Source organism: Rhinatrema bivittatum, chromosome 2 (genome assembly GCF_901001135.1).
Source record: "Rhinatrema bivittatum chromosome 2, aRhiBiv1.1, whole genome shotgun sequence".
NCBI classification, from domain to species: Eukaryota; Metazoa; Chordata; class Amphibia; order Gymnophiona; family Rhinatrematidae; genus Rhinatrema; species Rhinatrema bivittatum.
In genome coordinates this window covers 44,116,352-44,144,258 of record NC_042616.1, presented here as the reverse complement: position 1 = coordinate 44,144,258, position 27,907 = coordinate 44,116,352, and the positions used below count along the sequence as shown (strand labels likewise).

At 44.2% G+C, this 27,907-nt stretch overlaps 3 protein-coding genes across 3 annotated transcripts in view; 1 reads left to right on the top strand and 2 right to left on the bottom strand.

Moving 5' to 3' along the window:
- Positions 1-27,907, bottom strand: part of LOC115085947 (oocyte zinc finger protein XlCOF6-like) — a 1,095,473-nt gene that overhangs the window by 1,052,157 nt on the left and 15,409 nt on the right. The gene's annotated exons all lie outside the window — the stretch shown is intronic.
- Positions 8,086-27,375, bottom strand: LOC115085953 (oocyte zinc finger protein XlCOF6-like). Its single transcript, XM_029592517.1, has 3 exons — positions 27,136-27,375; positions 13,799-13,918; positions 8,086-12,568 (listed from the first exon to the last, which is right to left on the bottom strand). The coding sequence occupies exons 1-3, from the start codon at positions 27,179-27,181 to the stop codon at positions 10,122-10,124; spliced, it is 2,613 nt and encodes an 870-aa protein (XP_029448377.1). The 5' UTR covers positions 27,182-27,375; the 3' UTR covers positions 8,086-10,121.
- The window catches only part of LOC115085946 (zinc finger protein 850-like), a 53,664-nt gene continuing 52,594 nt past the window's right edge, over positions 26,838-27,907 (top strand). The window contains exon 1 of the mRNA XM_029592498.1: positions 26,838-27,460. Within this exon, the coding sequence (XP_029448358.1) occupies positions 27,439-27,460 (22 nt within the window). The 5' untranslated portion in view covers positions 26,838-27,438. The remainder of the gene's footprint in view (positions 27,461-27,907) is intronic.

Genomic DNA, 27,907 nt, shown 5'->3' with positions numbered 1-27,907 from the left:
TAGATAAATCTGAGCCAGTTGATATAATGTATCTGGATTTCCAGAAAGCTTTTGACAAAATCTCTATAATGCTCCACTATCACGGCCAGCATGCCACAATTGGCATAAGAACATAAGAAATTGCCATACTGGGTCAGACCAAGGGTCCATCAAGCCCAGCATCCTGTTTCCAACAGAGGCCAAAACCAGGCCACAAGAACCTGGCAATTACCCAAACACTAAGAAGATCCCATGCTACTGATGCAATTAATAGCAGTGGCTATTCTCTAAGGGGCAGATTTTTAAAAAATACGCGAGCGCGTACTTTTGTTCGCACACCAGGCGTGAACAAAAGTACGCTGGATTTTATAAGATACGCGCGTAGCCGCACGTATCTTATAAAATCCGGGGTCGGCGCACGCAAGGGGGTGCACATTTGTGCAACCTGAGCGCGCAGAGCCCAGCGCGAGCTGCATGTTTCCTCCGAGGCCGCTCCGATTTCGGAGCGGCCTCGGAGGGAACTTTTCTTCGCCCTCCCCCCACCTTCCCCTCCCTTCCCCTACCTAACCCACCCCCCCCGGCCCTATCTAACCCCCCCCCTTAACTTTGCGCGCATCGCCGGCAGCCCCGCTCCGTCCTCCGGTCCACGCTCCCGGGCCCGCCCCCAAAACACCGCGTCGTTTCAGGAACGCCCCCGGACATGCCCCCTCCCTCCCCTTTTCGAAAGCCCCGGGACTTACGCGCGCCGGCGGCCTATGCAAAATAAGCGCGCCATCGCGCGCGGGCCTTTTAAAATCCGCCCCTAAGTATAATTGATTAATAGCCATTAATGGACTTCTCCTTCAAGAACTTATCCAAACCTTTTTTGAACCCAGCTACACTAACTGCACTAACCACCTCCTCTGGCAACAAATTCCAGAGCTTTATTGTGCGTTGAGTGAAAAAGAATTTTCTCCGATTAGTCTTAAATGTGTTATTTGCTAACTTCATAGAATGCCCCCTAGTCCTTCTATTATTCGAAAGTGTAAATAACCGCATCACATCTACTCGTTCAAGACCTCTCATGATCTTAAAGACCTCTATCATATCCCCCCTCAGCCGTCTCTTCTCCAAGCTGAACAGCCCTAACCTCTTCAGCCTTTCCTCATAGGGGAGCTGTTCCATCCCCTTTATCATTTTGGTTGCCCTTCTCTGTACCTTCTCCATCGCAATTATATCTTTTTTGAGATGCGGCGACCAGAATTGTACACAGTATTCAAGGTGCGGTCTCACCATGGAGCGATACAGAGGCATTATGACATTTTCCGTTCTATTAACCATTCCCTTCCTAATAATTCCTAACATTCTGTTTGCTTTTTTGACTGCTGCAGCACACTGAACAGACGATTTTAAAGTATTATCCACTTTGATGCCTAGATCTTTTTCCTGGGTGGTAGCTCCTAATATGGAACCTAACATCGTGTAACTACAGCAAGGGTTATTTTTCCCTATATGCAACACCTTGCACTTGTTCACATTAAATTTCATCTGCCATTTGGATGCCCAATCTTCCAGTCTTGCAAGGTCCTCCAGTAATGTATCACAGTCTGCTTGTGATTTAACTACTCTGAATAGTTTTGTAGCATCCCCTTACCTCCTTGCTACCCATACTATCGCCTCCCCTAGGCATGTGCACGGCTCACAGAAAAAATGCACTGCGGTGGGAAACTTCCCTGCGGCACCAGTGGATAATGTTATTGCTTCCAGCTATTTAAACTCCACTCAAACAGGTAGCCAGCGCCTCAGCAACAGGTCCTCCTGCGTCCAGCTGGTGTTTGTTGATCGTCCAGATACTGCCTTGTTCCAGCTCCTGCTTTGCCCTTCTGTTTCTGTCTTCCTCTCCTTCCCAGGCTTCCAGTCTTCCTTGTGCCCCTCTGACTGATTTCTCATTGCTGACTCGGACCACTTGCCTGGGATACTGACACCGCTTGATCGGCACCTGCCTTGACCCTCTGCCTGGATTCCAGCCTTGCTGTACCAGTGTGTGGACATTCTCCTATGTCCTGCTGGCCTCAGAACCCAAAGGCTCAGCCAGCAGGGGAAGAGGTTGGCATAGGTGAAGCCTCCTTCTCCGTCCCAGCCACTGACATATCTGCCTGCTGCAGGCATGGACCCAGCTCATGACTCACGGGTTGGGTAGTACGTTTCCACCACAGCCCAAGGACTCAGACTCCATGAGAAACTTCTAAGGAAATTATAAAATCATGAGATAGGAGCAAATGTCCTATTGTGGACTGCGAACTGGTTAAAAGATAGAAAACAGAGAGTAGGGCTAAATGGTCAATTTTTTAATGAAGAAAGGTGAATATTGGAGTGCCCCAGGGATATGATCCGAGACCACTGTTTTTTAACTTATTTATAAAGGACTTGGAAATGGGAACAACGAGTAAGGTGTTCAAATTTGCAGATGACACAAAATTATTCAAAGTTGTTAAATCACAAGCGGATTGTGAGAAATTACAACAGGTCCTTGCAAAACTGGGAGACTGGGCATGCAAATGGCAAATGAAATTTAATACGGACAAGTGCAAAGTGATGCACTTAGGGAAGAGAAACCTAAATTATAGCTACACAATGCAAGTTTCCACATTGGGAGTCACCATCCAGGAACAAGATTTACACGTCGTTGTGGATAAGATGTTGAAATACTGTGCTGTGTGCAGCGGCAGCTAAGAAAGTATTAGAATGCTAGGAATTATTAGGAAGAGAACGTAGAATAAAACAGAGAATATCACAATGCCTTCGTATCGCTTCATGTGCGACCGCACCTTGAGTATTGTGTGCAGTTCTGCTCACCACATCTCAAAAATTATATAACAGAATTAAAAGGTACAGAGAAGGAAGGGTGTCCAAAATGAGAAAGAGGATTCCCCTATGAGGAGAGGCTAAAGAGGTTATGGCTCTTCAGCTTGGAAATATGATAGAGGTCTATATAATGAGCATAATGGAACAGGTAAATGAAAATCAGTTCTTTACTCTTTCAAAAAATACAAAGACTAGGGGACATGCAATGAGATTATTAAATAGTACATTTAAAACAAATAGATAAGTAATAACATTATATTAACATATAATTAAGCTCTGGAATTCGTTGCCAGAGAATGTGGTGAAAGCTTGTTATAGTTAGTGAGGTTTGGGTGGACCCTTGGACACCGTGGCAGCTGGCCACGCCCACAGGAGGAAGTCCCGAGAGAGGCCACAGGTCAGGCTCAGCTCTGGCCACACAAACACAGATAGTTCTTTATTTAGACAGTTTGAGAAGCCACCAGAGGTGGCGGTAGTGAGTAGAAGATGTAGCCCGGCTGGGCTAGTATTCCCCAGGGCGCTGGAACAGCGGTTTCTCCGGTAGCAGTGCTGTAGTGGAGAGAACTGAGAAAGTGAGTACAATAAAACATTCACAGAGTCCCAAGAATGGAGAAGCCCCGAGCTAGGGAGAGCTGGCCCTCGAGGAGCGAGTACCAGATCCCTGGAGGTAGAGAGACTTGTTGGCAAAGTACTCACACAGTGGTTCCACGTAAGAGATGGCACTGGAACGGGGGCAAGCCCTCGAGGAGCGAGTACCTGGTTCCAGGGAGACAGCTCTGAGGAGTAGATGATAGTAGTACTCACTGATGGTGTCTGTAACTAATTCCTCCACCTAGAAAAGGAGATAGGTGCAGGCAGCGAGTCAGGGAACATGGGCCCTCGAGGAGCGAGTACCCCGTTAGCAGAAAAAGTCCAATAGAAGTTGGAGGCAGAGTAGCTGGGTACAGAGAGCGAATCCCATCCGTAAGATTCCCCTTGCTAACTCAACGGCTAGCAATAAACAGTAGGCTTAAATATCCGGGCAGCATGACGACATCACAGGAGACGCCCCTGAGGAACGCGCCAAGGAGGAAATAAGAATGAGGGCCACGTGGTGCGCTCACCCTAAAGGTACCTGGAGAGCATGGCGGGAGGCAGCGCCCAAGCCGGTCCGGGGACGCCGGAGAGGATGGCAGGCGGACGCCGCGGCAGCCAGGCGTCCATCAAGAGCAGGAGTCGCCGCAGACAAGGAAAGGTAGGCGGAGTGAAGCCGTCAGGCAGCGACGGTCGCAACAAAGCTGTTATTGTAGCTGGATTTAAAAAAGGTTGAGACAAGTTCCTTACTCTGGCAGGTAAAGAGGAGATAGAGCAGCCCTTCTGGGATAGCAAAGACTATTATCTGTCTTCCCCCTTTGAGCTACATCGAGTACCACTTACTTTTCAGCAGGTCATGGATTTTCTACGTTGGCCTTATAAAAAGCTATGTGGCAGACAACTTGTGTGATGTAGTGGTGTAAAGTAACAGCTTGAAAAACAACCTCATCCACTGCTAAACAGTTTCCCCGTTAGTTAAAGAGGCAGCATTGCTGTCCAACTAGAAGAAATGGATGTTGGAAACACTGGAAGTCCACTACCTAACGTACTACTCCTAAGCATTTCTAAAGCCATTATACATACACAGTACTACACCGACACGTAAGAGAGACCATGCTCCATGGAGTTTGGAAAGAGCCGAGTCTAGCCCCTAATTGTGAAAGTAGAAGCTACTACTGCCTTACCTCAACCCCATAAGAAAAAACAGGTCAGAGCATGCCAAGGATTCATAGAATGCTACCATGATTTATACTTTAACTTTGTAGCCTGAGCCAAATCACTGGCTAGTCTCCTCTAGAAAGTAATGCTAAAAAGAATAATATAGACCTAGGAACCAGGCTGCTGGCGCTAAACTTTAAAAAGGAGATACAGCAGCTTTTAAACTAGAACAAAGGTGAAAGCAGCAGTCACTCAACAGCGCATGGTTCGGAGGGAGGTATTTTGAAGGATACTAATGAAGTAGTAGACATAGGGCATCCCAATAGAAAGGTTCCAATAAAAGGAAAAGTTGTCCATGTGCCAATAAATAAAGAATCACCTGAGCTAAAAGATTCCCAATTATCCCTGTCAACTGAATAGCAGAATATTAATACAAATAAAAAACACACGTTTGAGATGATGTGACGTTACCTCCAATGATGGCGGCTTAAATGTGGAGCTCCTAGCCTGAAATAATCTATCCTCATCCGAACGATTCCGTGCCTTTATCCCAGAAACTGCACCTCAGCACAAATTTTATTCTTTTAGTGATGTCTCAAACCAAGAAAAAACCAGACCTGAAGAAGTTCTCTTTCACAAATCGGGAGGTGCCCCAGGCTCTAGATACTGCTGAGGAGGAAGGCCTTGAATCTGAGGCCTCAACGGAGAGCTGCAGTGGCGGCGGGACAGACTGCATCACAGAGCCGGAGGAAGAGATGCAGACATGGAGAGTATAAGATCTGAATTCGGAGCACTGATGTCGGAAGTTCGTGGGGAAATTGCTGAACTGGGGAACCGCGAGGCTGAGCTGGAGACACAAACAGAGAACCGTGACGCTGCGGTTGCATCGCATCGGGAAGAAATGACTTGCTTATCTCGCTCGTTAATGGGCTTAGAAGACTGAATGGAGGACTTGGAAAATAGATCGAGATCTGACCTACGTTTTCGTGGGGTTCCTGAGTTGCCTGCTTTTGCGGGCTGTTTTCAAGTAGTCACGCGCTTCTGGATATGGAAGACTCAGCCGAGTCCTTGCCCACTTTTAAGCTTCAGCGAGCACATAGGGCTCTAAAGCAGCCTAGGGGTAACCTCCCTCGTGATATAATAGTTTGTTTTCATTACTTTACATTGAAAGAGAAGGTTTCTCAGATGGCCAGGAAAAAAGGACAGATTCAGTGGCTTAGGCACCTGGTGGCAATGTTTCAGGATTTCTCGATGATTACTTTCTGCAAGTGCAGAGATTTTTGCCAGGTTATTTTCATATTAAAGCGTTAAGCTATTAAGTACCGATGGGCCTTTCCTTTCAGCCTTCGGATTCTCCGTGGGAGTTGCTTCTTATAAAGTGAAGACGGTGGATGAAGCTGTCATTTTTCTGCACAAAGCAGGGATAGCTGTTCGAGAGGGGGCCATCTCGTGCTAATCTCGGGACGAAGGGAGATTGTCCATTATGGCAGAATGTCCCAGGTTCCAGCAGTCACCTCAGAAGACAGCCAGAGGATCAATTGTCACCTGGAATGGTGAGTATTGGATGAGAGACAGTGTCAGGGTTTTTTTTTTTCCCTTCGGTTCTTCATGAATGACATTTCTCAGTTTGGGTTTAGGAAAATGTCTATTCTGGATGTGCTGGGTATGGTTAAAGTCTTTCTAATTGTCTCTTAAGGCTGGGTGTATTTGTTCTTAGGCGGGTGATTATTACCCACTTCTGTTAGCTTGGATGCTATGAGTTACTGAGGGGACTGGGGGGGCTGGTTGCCATATCTGATGGTGGTTTTCCTCCATGGGGGTGGGGAGCACCTAGTAGGGGGTAGGTGCCAGGAGGGGCTTTGGATGTTGGCTTCAGAGGATTAGTTATTTCCTGATTAGGCCTTATTAGTCCAACAACAACATTAGTGCACGTGTGTGGTTGGCAGGGTTTACCGTGGTCTATTAAGAGAGTTTCCCTTTAATTTTTCTCCCATGGTGACTCTTAAAGTTATATCTTTAAATACCAAAGGGCTTAACTCTCCAACAAACAAACGATTGCTGAAAGATACCGCTGCTTTAAAGGCAACCGTGAGCTTTTGCCAGGAGACTCATCTAAAAGAGAGAGATCTTCACCTCTTGCAGTCAAGTAGATTGCCACTCCAATATTATGCACCCGTCACTGAGGGATGATAAATGTGGAGGGGTGGAGATTATATTTGCCATTAATCTTATTGTAGCTGTGAAGGCAGTACTCCGAGACGTTAACAGGAAATTTGTGATTTTGAAGGTGATAATTAATGGTGAACATCTTACTCTACTGGATCTCTATGCTCCTAACCCACAACAAGGGGCTTTTCTTCATACGATATCTACCGCTCTGGAGGGTTGGGTGGATGGACAAGTCCTGATGGGGGGAGATTTTAATTTAACCAGACCTCCCTAAGATACGCACTATTTTATAAAGTATGCGCGTATGTCTGCAGCTTTAGACGCATAATCTTACAGCACGATTGGAGGGAGGCAGGGAGAGAGCGCGACTTTTTATAAGGCTTTGTGAGGGGGCATTTTGATTTGGGGTGAGTTTTCAGGAGGTGGGTTGGGGTTTGGGGGGACAGTGTTACAGAAACATTCAGAGGTATTCCTTGTAAAATTGACATCATTAAAGAATTTTAGACCTTATAAGTGATGAAAAGGAGTTGATTTGTACAATGCAGCTGGCAGAGACTGCAGTGTACAGATCAACTCCTCGTCAGTGCTGGCCCCGCCTCTGGAACGGTTAGGCCCTGCCCCTTTTCCGCCTACTTTTTCTGGGCGCGCACACATTGTCGCACGCCCGCCCTCCGCGGCTATTTAAAATTCACATAGCTCCCACCCAGCATATGTGACTTTTTGCAGGCGCATGGCTTTTTAAAATCTACCTCTAAGACTACAAAAACAAAACAACTTTAGTAGAGTCCAATACAATTGCCAGATTTGCACATCCATGGAAATATGAAAATCTTTTTCCATCTTTTATAATTTTATCCCTCAATCCCCCCCCCCCACCTACAATATCAATTTACAAAGCCTTTAGATGATGTCCAGGATTTGATCAGAATATCAGAGGGCATCTGTTTCTCATGCCTCCATGACTGAAATGATATCCGTTTAACCTTTCCTTGTCCCCCCCCACTTCTCCATAAATGGCTTATACATCAACTACTGAAGACTCAACACTTATACTAAGGATTGTAATATTTTCAATACCCAGGCTTCTAACACCCGGTGAGTGACCCTAAATATATTTTTGCTACATAGGCAGAAAATTTCCTCCGTCTCATAGATGTATGACGACTGGCCATGTTCTCCTCTGCACCAAAAAGTGAAGCTGGTTGCGCCAGTGCCAGTAAGAAAGTCTGTCCTTACCTTTCCAAACCAATAAAATCGATTTCTTGCTCCATAAAAGGGCTTTGCTCACAAGAAGTCTTTCTTCCTTAGCCCAAAATTGTGATACAGAGACATCAAAAAAAGGATAAGATTAATAGCACAGGGCACTTTATAACCAATAACTTTACTTAAAAAAGCAACAGCCACCCAATTCCAAAACGATTTTATCACAGGACAATCCCAAAATACACGTGGAAGAGATCCCAGAGCCCTCATGCATTTTTGCCAAGTGTCTGCCACCGTTAGGTTGGCCTTATAAGCCCTAATAGGAGTAACGTAAGCCCTATGCAGGAATTTAAAGACCATGCCTCTCAGGTATACATTTCCTATAAGGCCTCTTATCCTTTGAAAACATTTCAATAAGGTGTCTGCCAACAGGATGCATGGCAAGTCTGCATTCCATGTTACTGCCAAAATCACTACCAGAATTCGATTTTTCTATGTTCTGAAAAGCTTTTGGAAGCTCCTCCACCAACAACAATTGCTCAAATTTACAGATCGGGATCAAAATGAGACTTCTTTGTAGTTCCAGTCTTTAAAGTTTAAAAAAAAAAAAAAAAAAAGTATATTTATTTATTTAAAAGCGTTTATTTCCCATTCTGTGGAGCATAGAAAACATTCATAAAACAAACATTCATTTACAATAAGAAAACCTGACCACCATTTGTCCCTTACATTTTTACGCACTGGGCCATTTTCTCCTCTGCTTGAGGCCTTTGCCCATCTAACTTTTGTTAGATGGGCAAAGGCCTCAAGCTTTCATCATCCCAGTAGGGCCCTCCTCAATGCCATCAGGCATCCTCTTGAAGTTAGACCTCCCAAGCAAAGACGAGGTTGATATTCAAAGGGCTTGGGTCTGGCTGATATTTAGAATAAGCCAGTCAAAAACCAGAGAGAGATCTGAATACATCCCCCTGCTCTCTGGCTTAAAATTTTGTGTGGGCAAACTGTTCCCACCCAGGTTTATCTAAGTACAAAGAAGCAGTGCTGGGGGGGGGCATTCCTGGGGAGGGGGAGAGGAGGGCAGGACTGCACGTTTTCTAGGCAGCATTGGATATTCAGCACTGCTCGCACAAAGTTAGCTGTGTAAATCTGTCCTTCAGTTTCCAAAGAACTTTATTGGGATATATTTATTTAGTTACAAGCATTTATTTGCCATCCTCCAAATCCACAGCTCAATTTAATATATAGTAGAATATTCAGCAGAATATGTATCTGGGTAAGTTCCACTTAAAGTGAAATTACTACTTACCTGATCATTTCCTTTCCTTTAATAGAGTCAGGCCAGGCCAGATCAGTGGGGACAGCCTTAAGATCTACCCATGTATACCCTAGAGGAAAGGTGGGATAGGGGAGATATGATGGAGAGTTTTCAATACCTCCAAGTGTTAATGCACAGGAGTCTCTTCCAATGGAAAGGAGTCTCCGGAATGAGGGTGAAAGGGGGAAGACTTGGGAGTAATGTAAGGAAGGATTTCTTTACAGAAAGGGTGGTGAAAGCCCAGATCAGCCTCCCAGTGGTGGAGTTAGAGACAAGGATAGAATCATAATTCAGGAATGCATGCGACAAACAGAGGAGTGGCAGGGATTGCAAAGCTGAGCAGTAGGTGTGGATGGGCAGATTAGACAGGCTGTATGATCTTCTTCTGCCATGTTTCTATACTTTTAATTTTTCCAATTAGACATCTTAAATTTGTTTCTGTAGCTTTTTAAAGCTTTTCTTTTGATAGCATTGCTCTTTTTTTTCTAATTTTTGATGGGCTCACTTTGTGTATGCTTCTAATTTAAATACAGAGTTTGTGGCAGTACATTGTCTCCATGTCATCTTCAAGGGTCCATGTATGTCAACTTATTCCTACCAATTTTTCATTAGCTTCTATGGTCTGTCTCCTGCTTTATAGGGGCATCATGAACTGTAACTGTACCAGAGGTGTTGTCTTCACCTATAGATTCTGCACTATTGTTACCACTATTACCACTATCATAAACCATAATGCTAAGGGTAGACATTTGTTTTTTATAATGGACAATTTTAATTTTTCTTTTTTGCTTCAATAATAGGGGGTCACCCTACTGAGATTTGGTACAAATGTGATAAATAAAGGTATGCAGAAAGACTCAGCAAAATTAATTCTCTCTCTTCAGAAACTTCTTCCCTCTTTGAAATCACTAGTGTGCATGTTCTGGTGTTTTCTGAAACTTATCTTAGATCTATATTTTTTACCACACACAGAACATGAAAATGATTTCTCACCAGTGTGAGTTTTCTGGTGTTCTCTGAGGTATTTCTTCAGTTTGAAGTTTTTATTACATTCAGTACATGAAAATGATCTCTCACCACTGTGGCTTTTCTGGTGATTGGTGAGGCTTATTTTATGCCTAAAACTTTTATCACATTCTGAACATAAAAATGGTCTCTCATCAGAATGGATTTTTTGATGTGCTGTGAGATGTATCTCTCTCTTAAAGCTCTTGCCGCAATCAGAACATGAAAATGGTGTCTCAAGAGTGTGAATTTTCAGATGTTCTGTGAGGTGTTTCTTCATTTTGAATCTTTTATCACACTTAGTACATTTAAATGGTCTCTCACCACTATGAATTTTCAGGTGGTTCGTAAGGTTTATATCATGTTTAAAACTTTTACCACACTTGGAACAAGAAAATGGTCTCTCATCACTGTGCAATGTCTGGTGGTACTCGAGGTGTTTCTTCACTTTGAAACTTTTATCACACTCAGAACATGAAAATGGTCTCTGATCAGAATGGGTTTTTTGATGTTTTTGGAGGAGATTTTTCAGGCGGAAGCTTTTATCACATACCATACATTGAAAGGGTCTCTCACCCATATGAATTGTCTGGTGCTCTTTGAGTCTTATGTTAACCCTAAAGCTTTTACCACAGTCAGAACATGAAAATGGTTTCTCACCAGTGTGAATTTTCTGGTGTTCTCTGAGGCAATATTTCAGTTTGAAGCTTTTACCACATTCAGTACAAGAAAATGGTCTCTCACCACTGTGGTTTTTCTGGTGGATAGTAAGGTTTGTCTTATGCTTAAAACATTTCTCACACTCAGTGCATTTAAATGGTCTCTCCCCACTGTGGAATTTCTTATGCTGTTTCATGAAATATTTTGTTTTGAAACTTTTACCACACTCAGTGCATATAAATGGTCTTGCACTAGTGTGGATTATCTGATGTCTTGAAAGGTGTCTTTTCTGATTAAAGCATTTACCACATTCAGTACATGAAAATAGTCTCTCACTAGTATAGATCCCCTGGTTTCTTTTGAAAACTTGCTTCTGGAAGAATATACTATTACAATAAGTATATGAAAAACGTCTCTCACTAGTGTGAATTTTCTGGTGTTTGGTAAGGGTTGTTTTCCTATTAAAGCTTTTGTCACACTGAGGACATGAAAATCTCTCACGAGTGTGGATTTTCTGGTGTTTTGCAAGGGTAGTTTTCTGATTAAAGCTTTTGCCACACTCAATACAGGAAAATGGTCTCTCTTCCGTGTGGATAAGCTGGTGTCGTTTGAGGTTTGTTTTCCGACTGAATAGTTTACTACACTCACTACATGAAAATGATCTCCCCGGGGGTATAGTCTCCCCAGAGTGAATTTCTTGGTGTTTTTTAAGTTGTGTGCTCCTACTGAAGCTTTGGTGGCATTCAGTACATGAAAATGATTTCTCTTCAATGTGAGTTTCCTGGTGTAATGTAAGTTTTCCTTTCTGATTAAACCTTTTGCCACACACACTACATGAAAATGGTTTTTCACCACTGTGGATTCTCTGGTGCTGTGTGAGGTTTGATTTCCGATTAAAGCTTTTACCACAATCCGTACATGAAAATGGTTTCTCACCAGTGTGTATTCTCTTGTGTCTTGTGAGGGCTGTTTTCAAATTAAAGTTTTTACCACATTCTGTACAAGAAAATGGTCTCCCACTAAAATGGTTTTTCTGTTTGGTGAATTTCATCTTAAGTCTGGAACTTTTACTACAGTCTGAACTTGAAAATAATCTCTCCTCCGTTTCAAATTTCTGATATTGATGGCTTTCTTTACATGTAAATAGTTTTTCTCCTTTGTTGATTTTCTGGTATTGCATTTTATCTCCATTCTTACTGAAATCTTTTCCACTTTCAGAACATGAATAAGGCTTCTCTTGTGTGTGTAATGTTTGTTCTTCCAGGTCTTCCTTCTGAATGAATGTTTCCTCATAGTCTGTACATGTAGATGGCCTCTCTTCAGTGTGAGATCTCTGCTGTGAATTTAGAGTTACATGGTCCCTGAAGAATATCCCACATACATCACACAAACATCTTTGTTCTGTTGTCTGGTTTCTCTGCTTTTCCCCTGTGTGTGAGATACTACTGGCACAGTCCTCAGACCCAGTAGAGTTCTCAACTGAGATTCCCGATAAATTTCTTTGCTTCTTTTCTAAGTTGCTTTGATTCCTGCAATTTGTCCTCCAGTTAGAACATGAAGTTTCTGCTCTGTAACTTTCTGATAACAGCTTGTTCTCTTCCAGATTCTCACTGAGGGCCCAGTGATGTGTCTCTGTATTATGGTATCTGGGATCATCTTTTTCTAGATAAAAAGGAAACATTTTGCTTATTTTGTGTTTTTTCTTAGTTTTCTATATATCTTTTTCACTATATTTATCTTTTTCCCTTTTCTTTTGCTTTCTCTTCTACCCAGGTGCTTTGCCTGTCTCTCTCTGTTCTTGTATTCCCTTCCAGGTACTCTCTCCCCCTCCCCCACTGTCTTCCTCTGGGTATTACTTTTCATTCTTCTCCCAGCACCCCTCCCTCTAAGCATTTTCATCAACACCTCCCTCCATGCATTTTCTTTTCCCTTCCTCCATACCTACCCACCCTTCTTTCAGATGCTATCTGCCCCCTCCCTGCAAGCACTCTTTGACGTTCCCTCCCACACACTCCATGCTGGCAAAAGTACAGCATCCTAAGTGAAAGCAGACACTCTAAGCCATGGTGGCAGCAACAGTAGCAATTCTCTGCTTGGGCCCTACCAATACTGGCTTCTCAGCCTGTCCCGATATGTACAACAGACTCTCAGCCCAAGACGCTCTCCATAACATCAGCAGTTGTGGTGGCATACCGCATGGTTACCTCTACTATTCGCTCTGGCAAACAATGGGTGCCAGTGAAAAAATGAAAATAAAAACATAGGTAAAAAAAAACAAAACACCTGTAACTACATTTTCCAATTAGATGGAATAAACACAAATACAGCAACACTGCCCCTGACCCAGTTTCTGCTTTCTTAAATACAGATGTGGGATCATGGGAACTGCTTATGGAGCTCTCTAATGAGCAGGCCCAATTTTGCAAAGGGAGGATTGGTGTTGGTTTGGGTGAACAATCCAGGCTGGGCCTGTGCTGGAGACTGGAGCCACCCACCAAAGCCCCTTAATTTCTCCCAATCTCTTCCCCTCAGGTGTTTATAAATAAACATTAATTTGGTTCTATTCACTGGGGCCCTCTATCTCAAGCAGTATCGGGGTGCTTCGAAAAGGTTTTTCTGTGAAGCCAGACTTAGTTAAATACAAGATCATTATAGCACTTTTGCTATTGCACTGATCAGACTTGTAAAAACTATCCAAGGTTGCTGAAATTCTAGATGTATGCTGAAAGACAGAATGTATGTAAAAGGTCAAAAAATATGTCGAGTGTCAGCATTAAGTTTTATTCTGCCTTCTGGGCTCAATTTACAAGAAGGGATCTCTGCAGTTCCCAGTGCTCCTTCCACTCCTCATCTCAGCAGTTTTACCCCGGTCCCTCTTATTACCGCACTCACCTGAGCAGCTGCTTTTCCCAGTTTCTCTCTCCTCTGATCCCGGCTCATCCCTGATGCACGGCTCTTCCCCTTGTTCAATGCGGGAGATAATATCAGGGGTGACGAGCGGAGAGCCTGATCCTGGGGGAAGAACACAGAGCAGTAGGTTTCCCATAATCACTCTGCTGTGATTTGCCCAAATTTAAGACATTTAAACGTTTCCAGCATAAAGATATTTGCTGTCTTCAATAAATAAAAATGTTCAAATCAGAAGAGGCCCTACACATAGTTCATATATTATGCTCAAATTGTGCAACAGTGAGTCAAAACTATATAGCAATTTAATAAGGAGGCCAACATTTAAGGCATTCACAAGTTGTCTGGCTGAATGCAGCGTCTTCAAAATCATCAGTACTTCTCCGGCTACTTTTTATGAATATTGGCCTCAAGCTATAAAGTAAATTAGTAGATGACTAGAGAAAAATACCAAATTGGCCCTGCCAGTCTCCTCAGTTATTACTGTCTACACAGGATTTCAAGAGTGAAAACATACAGCACCAAAGCAGCAATCAGAAATTAGTAAATCCAGTTCTCTGGGTCAGGCTGGAGGAATCACTGTTTCTTTGTTCATCAGACGGGCAGCTTTTAAAGATGATTGCTTCAAATAAGTCTTCAACAATGCAAAATCAATAAATAAATAAGAACATAAGAAAATGCCATACTGGGTCAGACCAAGGGTCCATCAAGCCCAGCATCCTGTTTCCAACAGTGGCCAATCCAGGTCATAAGAACCTGGCAAGTACCCAAAAACTAAGTCTATTCCATGTAACCATTGCTAATGGCAGTGGCTATTCTCTAAGTGAACTTAATAGCAGGTAATGGACTTCTCCTCCAAGAACTTATCCAATCCTTTTTTAAACACAGCTATACTAACTGCACGAACCACATTCTCTGGCAACAAATTCCAGAGTTTAATTGTGCGTTGAGTAAAAAAGAACTTTCTCCGATTAGTTTTAAATGTGCCCCATGCTAACTTCATGGAGTGTCCCCTAGTCTTTCTACTATCCGAAAGAGTAAATAACCAATTCACATCTACCCGTTCTAGACCTCTCATGATTTTAAACACCTCTATCATATCCCCCCTCAGTCGTCTCTTCTCCAAGCTGAAAAGTCCTAACCTCTTTAGTCTTTCCTCATAGGGGAGTTGTTCCATTCCCCTTATCATTTTGGTAGCCCTTCTCTGTACCTTCTCCATCGCAATTATATCTTTTTTGAGATGCGGCGACCAGAATTGTACACAGTATTCAAGGTGCGGTCTCACCATGGAGCGATACAGAGGCATTATGACATTTTCCGTTTTATTCATCATTCCTTTTCTAATAATTCCCAACATTCTGTTTGCTTTTTTGACTGCCGCAGCACACTGAACCGATTATTTCAATGTGTTATCCACTATGACACCTAGATCTCTTTCTTGGCTTGTAGCACCTAATGTGGAACCCAACATTGTGTAATTATAGCATGGGTTATTTTTCCCTATATGCATCACCTTGCACTTATCCACATTAAATTTCATCTGCCATTTGGATGCCCAATTTTCCAGTCTCACAAGGTCTTCCTGCAATTTATCACAATCTGCTTGTGATTTAACTACTCTGAACAATTTTGTGTCATCTGCAAATTTGATTATTTCACTCGTCGTATTTCTTTCCAGATCATTTATAAATATATTGAACAGTAAGGGTCCCAATACAGATCCCTGAGGCACTCCACTGTCCACTCCCTTCCATTGAGAAAATTGCCCATTCAATCCTACTCTCTGTTTCCTGTCTTTTAGCCAGTTTGCAATCCACGAAAGGACATCGCCACTTATCCCATGACTTTTTACTTTTCCTAGAAGCCTCTCATGCGGAGCTTTGTCAAACGCCTTCTGAAAATCCAGGTATACTGTATCTACCGGCGCACGCGCCTAGGAAGGCCCTGAGACAAATTGTAGATGCTGTTATGGTTTGTGGGTTGGTGGACCCTTGGCTCGTGGTATGAATTGTTACAACCTGTGGGGAGGAGCCCCACAGGCCCACACCATCGGGAGGCAAGGTCAGGCACGGCAGGGAGCTCTAGGTAAGACTGTGGAGAGGTCCCGAGGAGTCAGGAGGATTTCTCCAGTAGACAAGTAGGCTGACGATAATATCATGTCTGAGACCCCCCGAAGGAGAAGGCAATGGGCAGGCCGTAGAGTGGAAGGCTTGAGACCTGGCGTGCAGGAAGGACAGTGGAGAAACCCCCCCCCCCCCGAGGGGCGGAGTGAGGGAGGTACGGCTGTAGTGACGCAGGCTAACCCGTGGAGCAGGGAAGCCAGAGTCCTGTCTCCGATGATGATGTAAGTAGAACCCAAGGAGCGGCGAGCACAGGCAGTCTTTGTATGATAGAGAAGCGCGACCCCGAGGAGCGGGGAAGTGCAGGTAGTCTCATAGCATGTAAGTGCGACCCCGAGAAGCGGGGAGGCACAGACTGTCACAGTAAAGCATAAGGACACTGTCCCGAGGAGCGGGACGGTGCTGAGAGTCTCTTGAGAAGTAGGACGACGCAGCCCTGAAGAGCAGGGAAGCTCTGACAGTCCAATACAGCACGTAGGCACAACCCCGAGGAGTGGGGAAACGCTAGAGTAAACTCCCGAGCGGTATGGATGTTCCAGGGGGCAGCCCTGAGGAGTGGGGAGCCTTGCAGGGTAGGACTTCAAGGGAGTGGAGGGCCAGCCCAAGGAGCAGGGGAGGCCAGGAGACAAGGTCCCCGTGAGAATGCCACTGGCCCCCGAGGAGCGGGTACCAGACAGAGAACAAAGTCCAAAAGCATAGACACAGGAACACGGTGCAGGAGCTAGTAGAGACGTACAGAACTTGTTGCCAAGTCGGTTAACTGAGGGCGAAGGTGGAGCTTAAGTACCTTGATCCGATGACATCATCAAGTAGGACCGCCCCCGAGGTTCCCGCCGAAGAGGCTTCAAAGGAGGGCCCGGTGACGCGCACGCGCCTAGGAAGGCCCTGAGACGATGTAGCTGGCAGTGGCTTCTCAGCCGCCACGAGGAGCCATGGGAAACACGGCGGTAGAGATTGGCCTGTGCCGCCAGCAGACCCGGGGTGGGCTGGAGAACGGTGCAGGATGTAAATAAGCGCGGTCGCAGCCGTCTGCAACCGATGGGCATAAGAGTTGCAAATTAGTATTTACGGCTTTTAAACACAGAATATAACCTTTGATCTGACTGGTCACATGTAAGGCAGGAAGCTGCGCATTGTGGGAATTTAGCTTCACTTTCGGTGAACTCTCTATGTACACAGCCACTCCCAATTAAGCCTGAAGCTCCCCGTTACCTGCAAGCAGAAGCGGACCCTGATCAGCAGCGGCAATAGACACATATTAAGCTAAGTGCGATCTTAAGATAAAGATTTATCATTGAAACTGGGTCAGCCTGCATAAACGGGAGCGCCATGAAGCACTATTCTTAACTATTCATAAAAAATAGAAACAAAAAAAGCGATTTTCAAATAAAATAAAGAATAAAAACGCGGACGCTGGCACATAGAGTCAAGCCAAAATAAAGGCTGACGCTACGCTAGCTACCGCACAAAAGAAACCACATAACGAGAAGTTCCCTTTTGGATGGGTGTTGGTTGTTGAAGTATAATAGACAAGGGAACGAGGTTGGTTATACATTAGTGGACCCTTCTTATTCAGGGCAGTGATGGGAGTAGTAAAGGTGGAGTAGTGTGGATATATTGGCAGTAGTAATTGGAAAAGCTTAAAAGCACTGGATGGTCTTAAAAACCACCAGTTCTTGATTGCAGACAGCTTGGAAGGGTCCATCTGGAGATCCCATGCTGATATAATATATCCCAAGAAAGGGAGCTCAGACTGTTCAAAGGCACATTTCTTTAATTTGGTACAGAAGCCATTCTCCCTTATCCAACAAAGCAAGTTAGGTGAGAAGAGGAGAATATTGTCCAGGTATACGATGACATGTGTACAGTAGGTCCCTAAATATGTCGTTGCATAGGCCAAAGTATTCATAATGGCCATCTCAAGTGTTGAAGGCAGTCTTCCCTTCGTCTCCATTCCAGATGTGAATAAAGTTAGACGCCCCCCCCCCCCCCCTTTAGAGGTCTAGCTTAATGAAGACTGACATTCCTTGAGTCAATCAAATAACTCAGTTATTAAAGGTAGGGGATACTTATTTTTTATGATGATGGCAATGCAAGGTCGTAAGGAGCTGTCCTTGCCCACAAAAGAAAGAACCCCACTCCAGCAGAAAAAGTGGAGAGTTGAATGAAGTTTCTCTCTAGAATTTGCCAAATATACTCCAACATGGCCTCTGTCTTTGGGATGGATAATGGGTAGACCCTGCTCTATAGTGGTGGCATTTTGCCAGGCATTAAGTCAATAGTGCAGCTGCAGGGTCGGTGGGGTGGCAGGGTTTCCGCCCGTTTCTACTGAACACATCAGCAAAAGGTATGTATGGCTTGGGTAGCCCCGAGACGTAAAGGAGATCTACGGAGCAGAGTTGCAAAGGAGCAGTGGGAAAGTGTGTGCCGGCTAGAAGTAGAGGGTATCCCAAAAGAGGATTTCCCTTTTTCCCCAGTCCACAACTGGGCAATGCTGTTGCAAACAAGGCAGTCCCAGCAAAACAGGACTGATGGACCTCTGGAGCACAATTAGTGAGAGACACACTTCATGCATGATTCCCACTCTCAAGGTTATAGGTTCTGTGGCATAACATATAGCACCTGGTAGCAGGTCTCCATAAACTGAGTGGATAAGGAGTGGTTTAGTCAGCAGCACCAGTGGGATAATGTACTGTCATACGAGGCTTTCATCTATCAAGCTGGAAAATTGTGGAAATGAAAAAGAGTGCATGAAGAGAACCTGCTTGGAGTGGCAGCTACCATCCTAACAGAAGACATGGGAATTACTTAACCAATTATCTTTTCATAATTTTCACACAACAGCAACATCACTCTCCACCCTGATGGGGGGGAGGGGGAGGAAACAGGATTCAGACAACAGCCAATGCTGGGCCCTGACTTTTACAGTCCAGGGTAAGGATACTTGGAAATTAAGGGAAAAGTGCAGAACTGCTACGGCCAAGTCCTAAAAGCAAAGCACATTCAAACAGCACTGTCTGAATTATCAAGAAGGCTGCCCACCCTGTAAAAATGTTGATAGCAGTAATTTTTGTTATGGGTTTGACAGCTGCTTGGTTTTGAATGTTAATATTACTAACCTTAACATAAGGCTTGGGGGTAACCTGCAGAGAACGGCAGTAACTACCATAAGAAACTTGCTGGGCAGACCGGATGGACCATTTGGTCTTTTTCTGCAGTCATTCCTATGTTAAGTTGCCAGCCGCTCCGGAGTCTAGAAAGGATTCAGTGAAGAATTTCTTTGCAAGCTATCTGGACAGTTAGCATGATTACATAAGCGTGTTCCAATTATAGACCTATTGCTAATCTTCCCTTCACAACTAAAATATTGGAAAGAGGGGACTTTCAGCTGCCTGTGACCTGTGAGAGAGAGCGCGGCGAGACCAAAGAATAATGCAGTCATTAGGGAGGCGCCAAGTTCCCCTACAAGACTAGCACGCCAAAGGGGCGCGCCCCTTCTTTCTGATTTTCTCTCTGGAATGCCATGGGCAAAAAAAGGAAGGGGAAGATCTGTTTTCCTGAGACGCCCTTGAGTGGTCTGATGGACTCCCATTTGATTCATTTTAATCCCAATTTAAATGCCTCCAAGGACTCCTCAGATGCTCTCGAGTCTGGATGATTGTCCACTACCTTCAATGCCTCAATGCTCACATTCAGAACTTGGTGTATTGGATTATAAGGTGGAGTTGGATTCCCCAGGGTTGGTACTGGGGAACTCACCAATTGGATCTTCAGAGAAATCTGTCCACATTCGGGCTCCCAACCAGTGTTCTTCTATATTGAAAATAGTTGTCTCTCAAGACCCTGCTCCTGTTTCCGATGGATTTTCTAATGAACCCAAAGTAGCAGTTCCCACACCGGTTTCATTGAGCCAAGTTTCTTTTTTGGCAGTCCCCTCTGAAGATGTTTCAGAGCCTATAGATATTTCAATAAAAGACATTTGGAGGCAAATCTCACGAATGAAGCTTTCACTGTCTCAGGACCATCTCTACACAACAAGAAACTGGAGGGAAGTGGAATAGATGAAAATCCTTTAAAGTAGAAAATGTGTGGGAAGAACTAAAGAACCTGAAAGTGGACAAAGCCATGGGGCCTGATGGGATTCATCCAAGGATATTGAGGGAGCTCAGAGATGTTCTGGCGGGTCCGCTGTGTGACCTGTTCAATAGATCCCTAGAAACGGGAGTGGTGCCGAGTGATTGGAGAAGAGCGGTGGTGGTCCCGCTTCACAAGAGTGGGAACAGGGAGGAGGCTGGTAACTACAGACCGGTTAGCCTCACTTCGGTGGTGGGAAAAGTAATGGAGTCACTGCTGAAAGAGAGAATAGTGAACTATCTACAGTCTGGAGAATTGATGGACCAGAGGCAGCATGGATTCACCAGGGGAAGATCCTGTCAGACTAATCTGATTGACTTTTTTGACTGGGTAACCAAGGAATTGGATCAAGGAAGAGCGCTCGATATCATATACTTGGATTTCAGCAAAGCTTTTGATACGGTTCCGCACAGGAGACTGGTGAATAAAACGAGAAGCTTGGGAGTGAGTGCCGAGGTGGTGACCTGGATTGCAAATTGGTTGACGGACAGAAGACAATGTGTAATGGTAAATGGAACCTTCTCTGAAGAGAGAGCGGTTTTAAGTGGTGTACCGCAAGGGTCGGTGTTGGGACCGGTCCTGTTCAATATCTTTGTGAGCGACATTGCGGACGGAATAGAAGGTAAGGTTTGTCTTTTTGCGGACGACACTAAGATCTGCAACAGAGTGGACACGCCGGAAGGAGTGGAGAGAATGAGACGGGATCTAAGGAAACTGGAAGAGTGGTCGAAGATATGGCAGCTGAGATTCAATGCCAAGAAGTGCAAAGTCATGCATATGGGGAGTGGAAATCCGAATGAACTGTATTCGATGGGGGGGGGAAAGGCTGATGTGCACGGAGCAGGAGAGGGACCTTGGGGTGATAGTGTCTAATGATGTGAAGACAGCGAAACAATGCGACAAGGCGATAGCAAAAGCCAGAAGAATGCTGGGCTGCATAGAGAGAGGAATATCGAGTAAGAAAAGGGAAGTGATTATTCCCTTGTACAGGTCCTTGGTGAGACCTCACCTGGAGTATTGTGTTCAGTTCTGGAGACCGTATCTACAAAAAGACAAAGACAAGATGGAAGCGGTACAGAGAAGGGCGACCAGGAAGGTGGAGGATCTTCATCGGATGACGTACGAGGAGAGATTGAAGAATCTAAATATGTACACCCTAGAGGAAAGGAGGAGCAGAGGTGATATGATACAGACTTTCAGATACTTGAAAGGTTTTAATGATCCAAAAACAACGACAAACCTTTTCCGTAGGAAAAAAATCAGCAGAACCAGGGGTCACGATTTGAGGCTCCAGGGAGGAAGATTCAGAACCAATGTCAGGAAGTATTTCTTCACGGAGAGTGTGGTAGATGCCTGGAATGCCCTTCCGGAGGAAGTGGTGAAGACCAGAACTGTGAAAGACTTCTAAGGGGCGTGGGATAAACACTGTGGATCCATAAAGTCAAGAACATAAGAACATAAGAAAATGCCATACTGGGTCAGACCAAGGGTCCATCAAGCCCAGCATCCTGTTTCCAACAGTGGCCAATCCAGGCCATAAGAACCTGGCAAGTACCCAAAAACTAAGTCTATTCCATGTAACCATTGCTAATGGCAGTGGCTATTCTCTAAGTGAACTTAATAGCAGGTAATGGACTTCTCCTCCAAGAACTTATCCAATCCTTTTTTAAACACAGCTATACTAACTGCACAAACCACATTCTCTGGCAACAAATTCCAGAGTTTAATTGAGCGTTGAGTAAAAAAGAACTTTCTCAGATTAGTTTTAAATGTGCCCCATGCTAACTTCATGGAGTGTCCCCTAGTCCTTCTACTATCCGAAAGAGTAAATAACCGATTCACATCTACCCGTTCTAGACCTCTCATGATTTTAAACACCTCTATCATATCCCCCCTCAGTCGTCTCTTCTCCAAGCTGAAAAGTCCTAACCTCTTTAGTCTTTCCTCATAGGGGAGTTGTTCCATTCCCCTTATCATTTTGGTAGCCCTTCTCTGTACCTTCTCCATCGCAATTATATCTTTTTTGAGATGCGGCGACCAGAATTGTACACAGTATTCAAGGTGCGGTCTCACCATGGAGCGATACAGAGGCATTATGACATTTTCCGTTTTATTCATCATTCCTTTTCTAATAATTCCCAACATTCTGTTTGCTTTTTTGACTGCCGCAGCACACTGAACCGACGATTTCAATGTGTTATCCACTATGACACCTAGATCTCTTTCTTGGGTTGTAGCACCTAATATGGAACCCAACATCGTGTAATTATAGCATGGGTTATTTTTCCCTATATGCATCACCTTGCACTTATCCACATTAAATTTCATCTGCCATTTGGATGCCCAATTTTCCAGTCTCACAAGGTCTTCCTGCAATTTATCACAATCTGCTTGTGATTTAACTACTCTGCACAATTTTGTGTCATCTGCAAATTTGATTATCTCACTCGTCGTATTTCTTTCCAGATCATTTATAAATATATTGAACAGTAAGGGTCCCAATACAGATCCCTGAGGCACTCCACTGTCCACTCCCTTCCACTGAGAAAATTGCCCATTTAATCCTACTCTCTGTTTCCTGTCTTTTAGCCAGTTTGCAATCCACGAAAGGACATCGCCACCTATCCCATGACTTTTTACTTTTCCTAGAAGTCTCTCATGAGGAACTTTGTCAAACGCCTTCTGAAAATCCAAGTATACTATATCTACCGGTTCACCTTTATCCACATGTTTATTAACTCCTTCAAAAAAGTGAAGCAGATTTGTGAGGCAAGACTTGCCCTGGGTAAAGCCATGCTGACTTTGTTCCATTAAACCGCCAATGAAGAGTGGGTGACTCGCCAGAATGATGGCTACTGCCTGGACACAATACCCTTATTCAATAAACATACACATGCTTACTGTGACTCCAACATCGCTCTAAGCTTCAACAGCAAGAGGAAATAGAAAAAAGGATTTGCACTCACAAAGAGGGGAGTAGCTGGCTTGTTAGGCGGTTACTACCCCAAACCAAATATGCCTGATACTTCACTTTCAATGCATATACAGCATAGCTCTCTGCTTCAACGACAGGGGAGAAGAATATCTGATACTTCACACATCCAGCAGAGCTCTCTGCTTCAACGGCAAGGGAGAAGAAAAAGGGTTCGCACTCACAAAGCGGGGAGTAGCTGGCTTGTTACGGCGGTTACTACCCCCAACCAAATGTGCCTGATACTTCACTTTCCATGCATATCCAGCATGGCTCTCTGCTTCAACGGCATGGGAGAATGACTGATACATCACGCATTTCCAGCATAGCTCTCTGCTTCAACAGCAGGGGGAAAAACAAAAAACAAACAAAAAAAAACAAACTGATGCTTCACGCATATCCTGCATAGCTTCAACGACAGGGGTGAAGAAAAAAAAGGATTCGCAATCACAAAGCGAGGAGTAGCTGGCTTGTTATGGCGGTTACTACCCCAAACCAAATGTGCCTGATACTTCACTTCACTTTCAATGCATATCCAGCATGGCTCTCTGCTTCAATGACAGGGGAGAAAAAAACTGATACTTCACGCATATCCAGCATAGCTCCCTGCTTCAACGGCAGGGGAGAAGAAAAAACAACCAACAAGGGCTGTACAACATAGTCTAGGTAAAACAAATAAGCATGGGTGTAGCTTGCTTATCGCGGCGGTTACTACCCCTACTACCCCTAACTAATCAAGCTAGATATTTCACTTGGATGCAGCTCCATCACTGCTCTCTACATTAATGGTGGGGGTGGAAGGGGAATAGAACAAAGAGCTAAGAGAAACAGATAAGTATGAGAGAAAAAATGTGTGAAGCTTGCTGGGCAGACTGGATGGGCCATTCGGTCTTCTTCTGCCGTCATTTCTATGTTTCTATAATCTATATTACAGCTTTCAACATTTTCAGTAGATGCCTCCTCAACACTGACTGAGTTAGATCATTTAGTTGAAAATATTGAGTCTATATCTGTGTCACATATTTCAGAATTAGGGTGTCTGAAATGGCTATAATAAGAGACAATTTAAGTTTACGTTATAAAGTTGAGTTGATGGCAAATAAGTCAAGGTCTAAGAACTTTAGACTTATAGATTTTCCTAAAACTCTCTGGTTGTCTAGTTTTGAACTATTTGACAGATATGCTCTAAAAATATTGCAATTTTCAATCAAGAAGTTTTTCCTGATAGCCAATTGTTATATTCCTGACAGGAAAAAAGATAATCAAGCTTTCAATGTTGTAGAGGTTTCCTCTGTTGTGCATCTCCTTTAGATTGTCATGATCTTACACAGTTTAATTTGGGCTCTCAAGATCCGATAAAAACCAGAGGGACTTTAATTATTTCCTTTGTTCTTGAGTCAGATAAGAAATCAGGGTTTTGATACTATTTTACATTTAAAAATATTTCCTTCTTTGGGCAAAAAATCCAGATGTATCGAGACATTTCAAGGGAATCCCAGGAAAGAAGAAAGTCCTTTCTCCATCTTAAACCTTGTGTTTTAGGGATTGGGGCTACCTTCTTCCTGCAGTTAGTTGAATTTTATGTTAGGTGGTACCACTAGGACCTTATCTGCACTTAATTTTTTTTTCCTTTGTTATATTGCCTATTAGCTTCCCCACTATTTGCCTCTTATCAATGTGGGCATATGATATTGGCGATCATTATCGAGTACTAACCTTTTGGAAAATGTTAAGGTAAACGTTGAGGAATTCTTTCAAATAGGGGAGCAGAGGAAAATGAGTATTTCTCGTTTATATAAAAGTGTTATCCACACGCCAAGCTGCAGTTGAGCTAGGTCATTTGTTGGAGAAATGGAAGGCTAAAATTCTGGTTCAGTTGGAGGGAAGACAGCTAGTCTCCTCCTTTGCTAGGATTTCTGGGCTGGTGGGGAATACTAATTTACGGGAAATAATATAAAGTTTTTTTTGTTAACTTTTTATTTAAGTAAACGCCAGAATACAAGCAAAGCCTCCTTACAGTACACAATCCTCCAACAATTTAGAGTAAAGTACAGAACAATGGTTTTGCCTTCCTCCCATTACCCAGAATAGACCCTATTCCCCGAACAAAAAAGATATAATTGCGATGGAGAAGGTACAGAGAAGGGCTACCAAAATGATAAGGGGAATGGAACAGCTCCCCTATGAGGAAAGACTAAAGAGGTTAGGACTTTTCAGCTTGGAGAAGAGACGGCTGAGGGGGATATGATAGAGGTGTTTAAAATCATGAGAGGTCTAGAATGGGTAGATGTGAATCGGTTATTTACTCTTTCGGATAGTAGAAAGACTAGGGGGCACTCCATGAAGTTAGCATGGGGCACATTTAAAACTAATTGGAGAAAGTTCTTTTTCACTCAACGCACAATTAAACTCTGGAATTTGTTGCCAGAGAATGTGGTTAGTGCAGTTAGTATAGCTGTGTTTAAAAAAGGATTGGATAAGTTCTTGGTGGAGAAGTCCATTACCTGCTATTAAGTTCACTTAGAGAATAGCCACTGCCATTAGCAATGGTAACATGGAATAGACTTAGTTTTTGGGTACTTGCCAGGTTCTTATGGCCTGGATTGGCCACTGTTGGAAACAGGATGCTGGGCTTGATGGACCCTTGGTCTGACCCAGTATGGCATTTTCTTATGTTCTTATGTTCTTAACATTTAAAGAGATAACATTAAGGGATGAGCTAACCAAAGTCTGTGTTCATATATGTAATAAAACTCCAAAGCTGTAGAACGGGAGAACCATTGCCTGCATCTGACAGTTTCAATACCCACACTCCTAATTTAATCTCAACTGACCCACCCCTTACCCTCCCCTTCCCCCGCTTCCCTGCAACCAACCCAACCAACACTCATAGCATCCAGGCACCCACACTGAGATAAACCTAAGATGACCCAACCCATTTATTATCCCCTATCACCACCCATCCTAACAAGAGAACCAACACAAGTGGGGGACACCCCAAGGCCAGCCCTCTTCTTCCGACATCAATCCAACACCCTGTCACCCCAATTCCACACCTCCCCTTCAGTCAGCCTCCACTCTATCTTATCAGAAGTCCAGCACCCCCAAACTCTGTCCAGTGAAGGTACACCAGCTCTCGGTGAAGGCACAGTCCGCCCTGAAGTACTGCCCTGAGATATCCTCAGCTCTAGCAGATTGGGCAATGTGCTTATTCCATAATTTCAGGCTGGACCATCGTTATCTGCTTTAAAGGCCTCCATCGATTTAAAAAGACCCAGGAGTGCAGGTCTCTGAGACATCATGAGCAGGAAAAAAAGGAACCATATTCTCCTCCAACTTCCCTCCTCCCCTGAATACCCGCTCAGCTCTATCCATAAAATCCTTATTACCCCTCCTACCTCCAATCCTCCCCGCACCTTCCTAAGACAAAATATATCACGTTATCTAAGATAACAGCTAAATGTCCATCATGAAACTGAAATGCACATTGGAGGCACAAAAGTTGTGAACTCCCTCCCCGAAGAATGCTTAGAGAGAGATAGAAGAAAGAAAGAAAGAAAGAAAGAAAGAAAGAAAGCCCCTCCCCCATGCTATTAAGGATATTGCGCATCAAGTTTCTTCAGACGACATCTTCTGGAGCATCGTCTTTCGCCTTTAGCAACTTCTGCAATAGGACCTGAGCCGCTTGCACAGACTCACAAACCACCAGCTTGCCTCCTTGGAGCACCCGTAGCCGTGCTGGGTAAAGCATGGCATATTTCAGGCCCTGATTTCTCAGCTTCCGCTCGACCTCCACAAACGCCACGCGCCACCTCTAGACCTCCGCTGAAAAATCTCGAAACAGGAAAATATCTGCTCGATATCGCAGCTCCTGCTGCCGCCTCCCTGAGCCCGCATTTGTCCAGGAAATTATGAACTCTTATTATTACAGCCCTCAGCCTCTCATTTACTTTGGGAAAGGTGCTAAGGCACGGTGTGCACGATCCAGTTTAACTCTGCTTCCTTTAAAAATCTGCCTTAACCAGTGCTGGTAGCCAGGTAGAGAAAAACCCCACTGCATCTGCTCCTATTTTCTCCAGCACTCTGATTATCCTTACGTTTTTGCACTGGTTCCGGTTTTCTGTTTCTCCAGAGTCCTGCCATGTGCTCATTCCAGGATCTCTAACCTCTGACTTGTCGCGGTAAAGGACATCTCCATCTCCTCAACCCACTGGGTGATATTATGTAACCCCGCCGTAGCCTCCCCCACTGTTGAGACTACTTGCGACATCCGATCCACCACCAATTCCAGTTTTGCATTGAGGCTGACATGTATCTTGTCGCCGAGTTGGTTGATGGCGATTTTTCCCGCTTCTACGATATATAAGGAAGCGTGCCATAAGCCATGATGTCTTCATTGGATGCAGGCCACCTTTTCTGCAGGTACGTTTTTTGCCCCCACCGATTGGTCCCCCCTACAACACCGGCAGGGACTTCTTAGTTGTCTTTTCAGCCATAGCTGATAATGTTCGCCCGAAAAAAGAAGGAGGTGGTATAACCAATCAGAAGGGCTCAGGGTCGGAAGTGCGAGGGATCGGCGTCTTCTTACCATCACGTGACCCCTCACAATATAAAAAATGTTTTATCGAGAGCATATTTGCCACCAACTCAGTTGTTTAAAGCGGGAGTGTTATCCTCTGATTTATGCCCTACGTATTTGTCTGCTAGGGGCACTCTGCGCCATTTCTGGCTATGCCCGGTAGTCCAAACATTTTGGGATAAGTTGAAGAAATATTTACTGCAGCTTTTGGGTTACCCTCTTATTTCTGACTCCAGAGGCGCTGACTTTAGCGGATAAAGGGGAATGCCTGTTTCTTAGAAAAGCGCGGC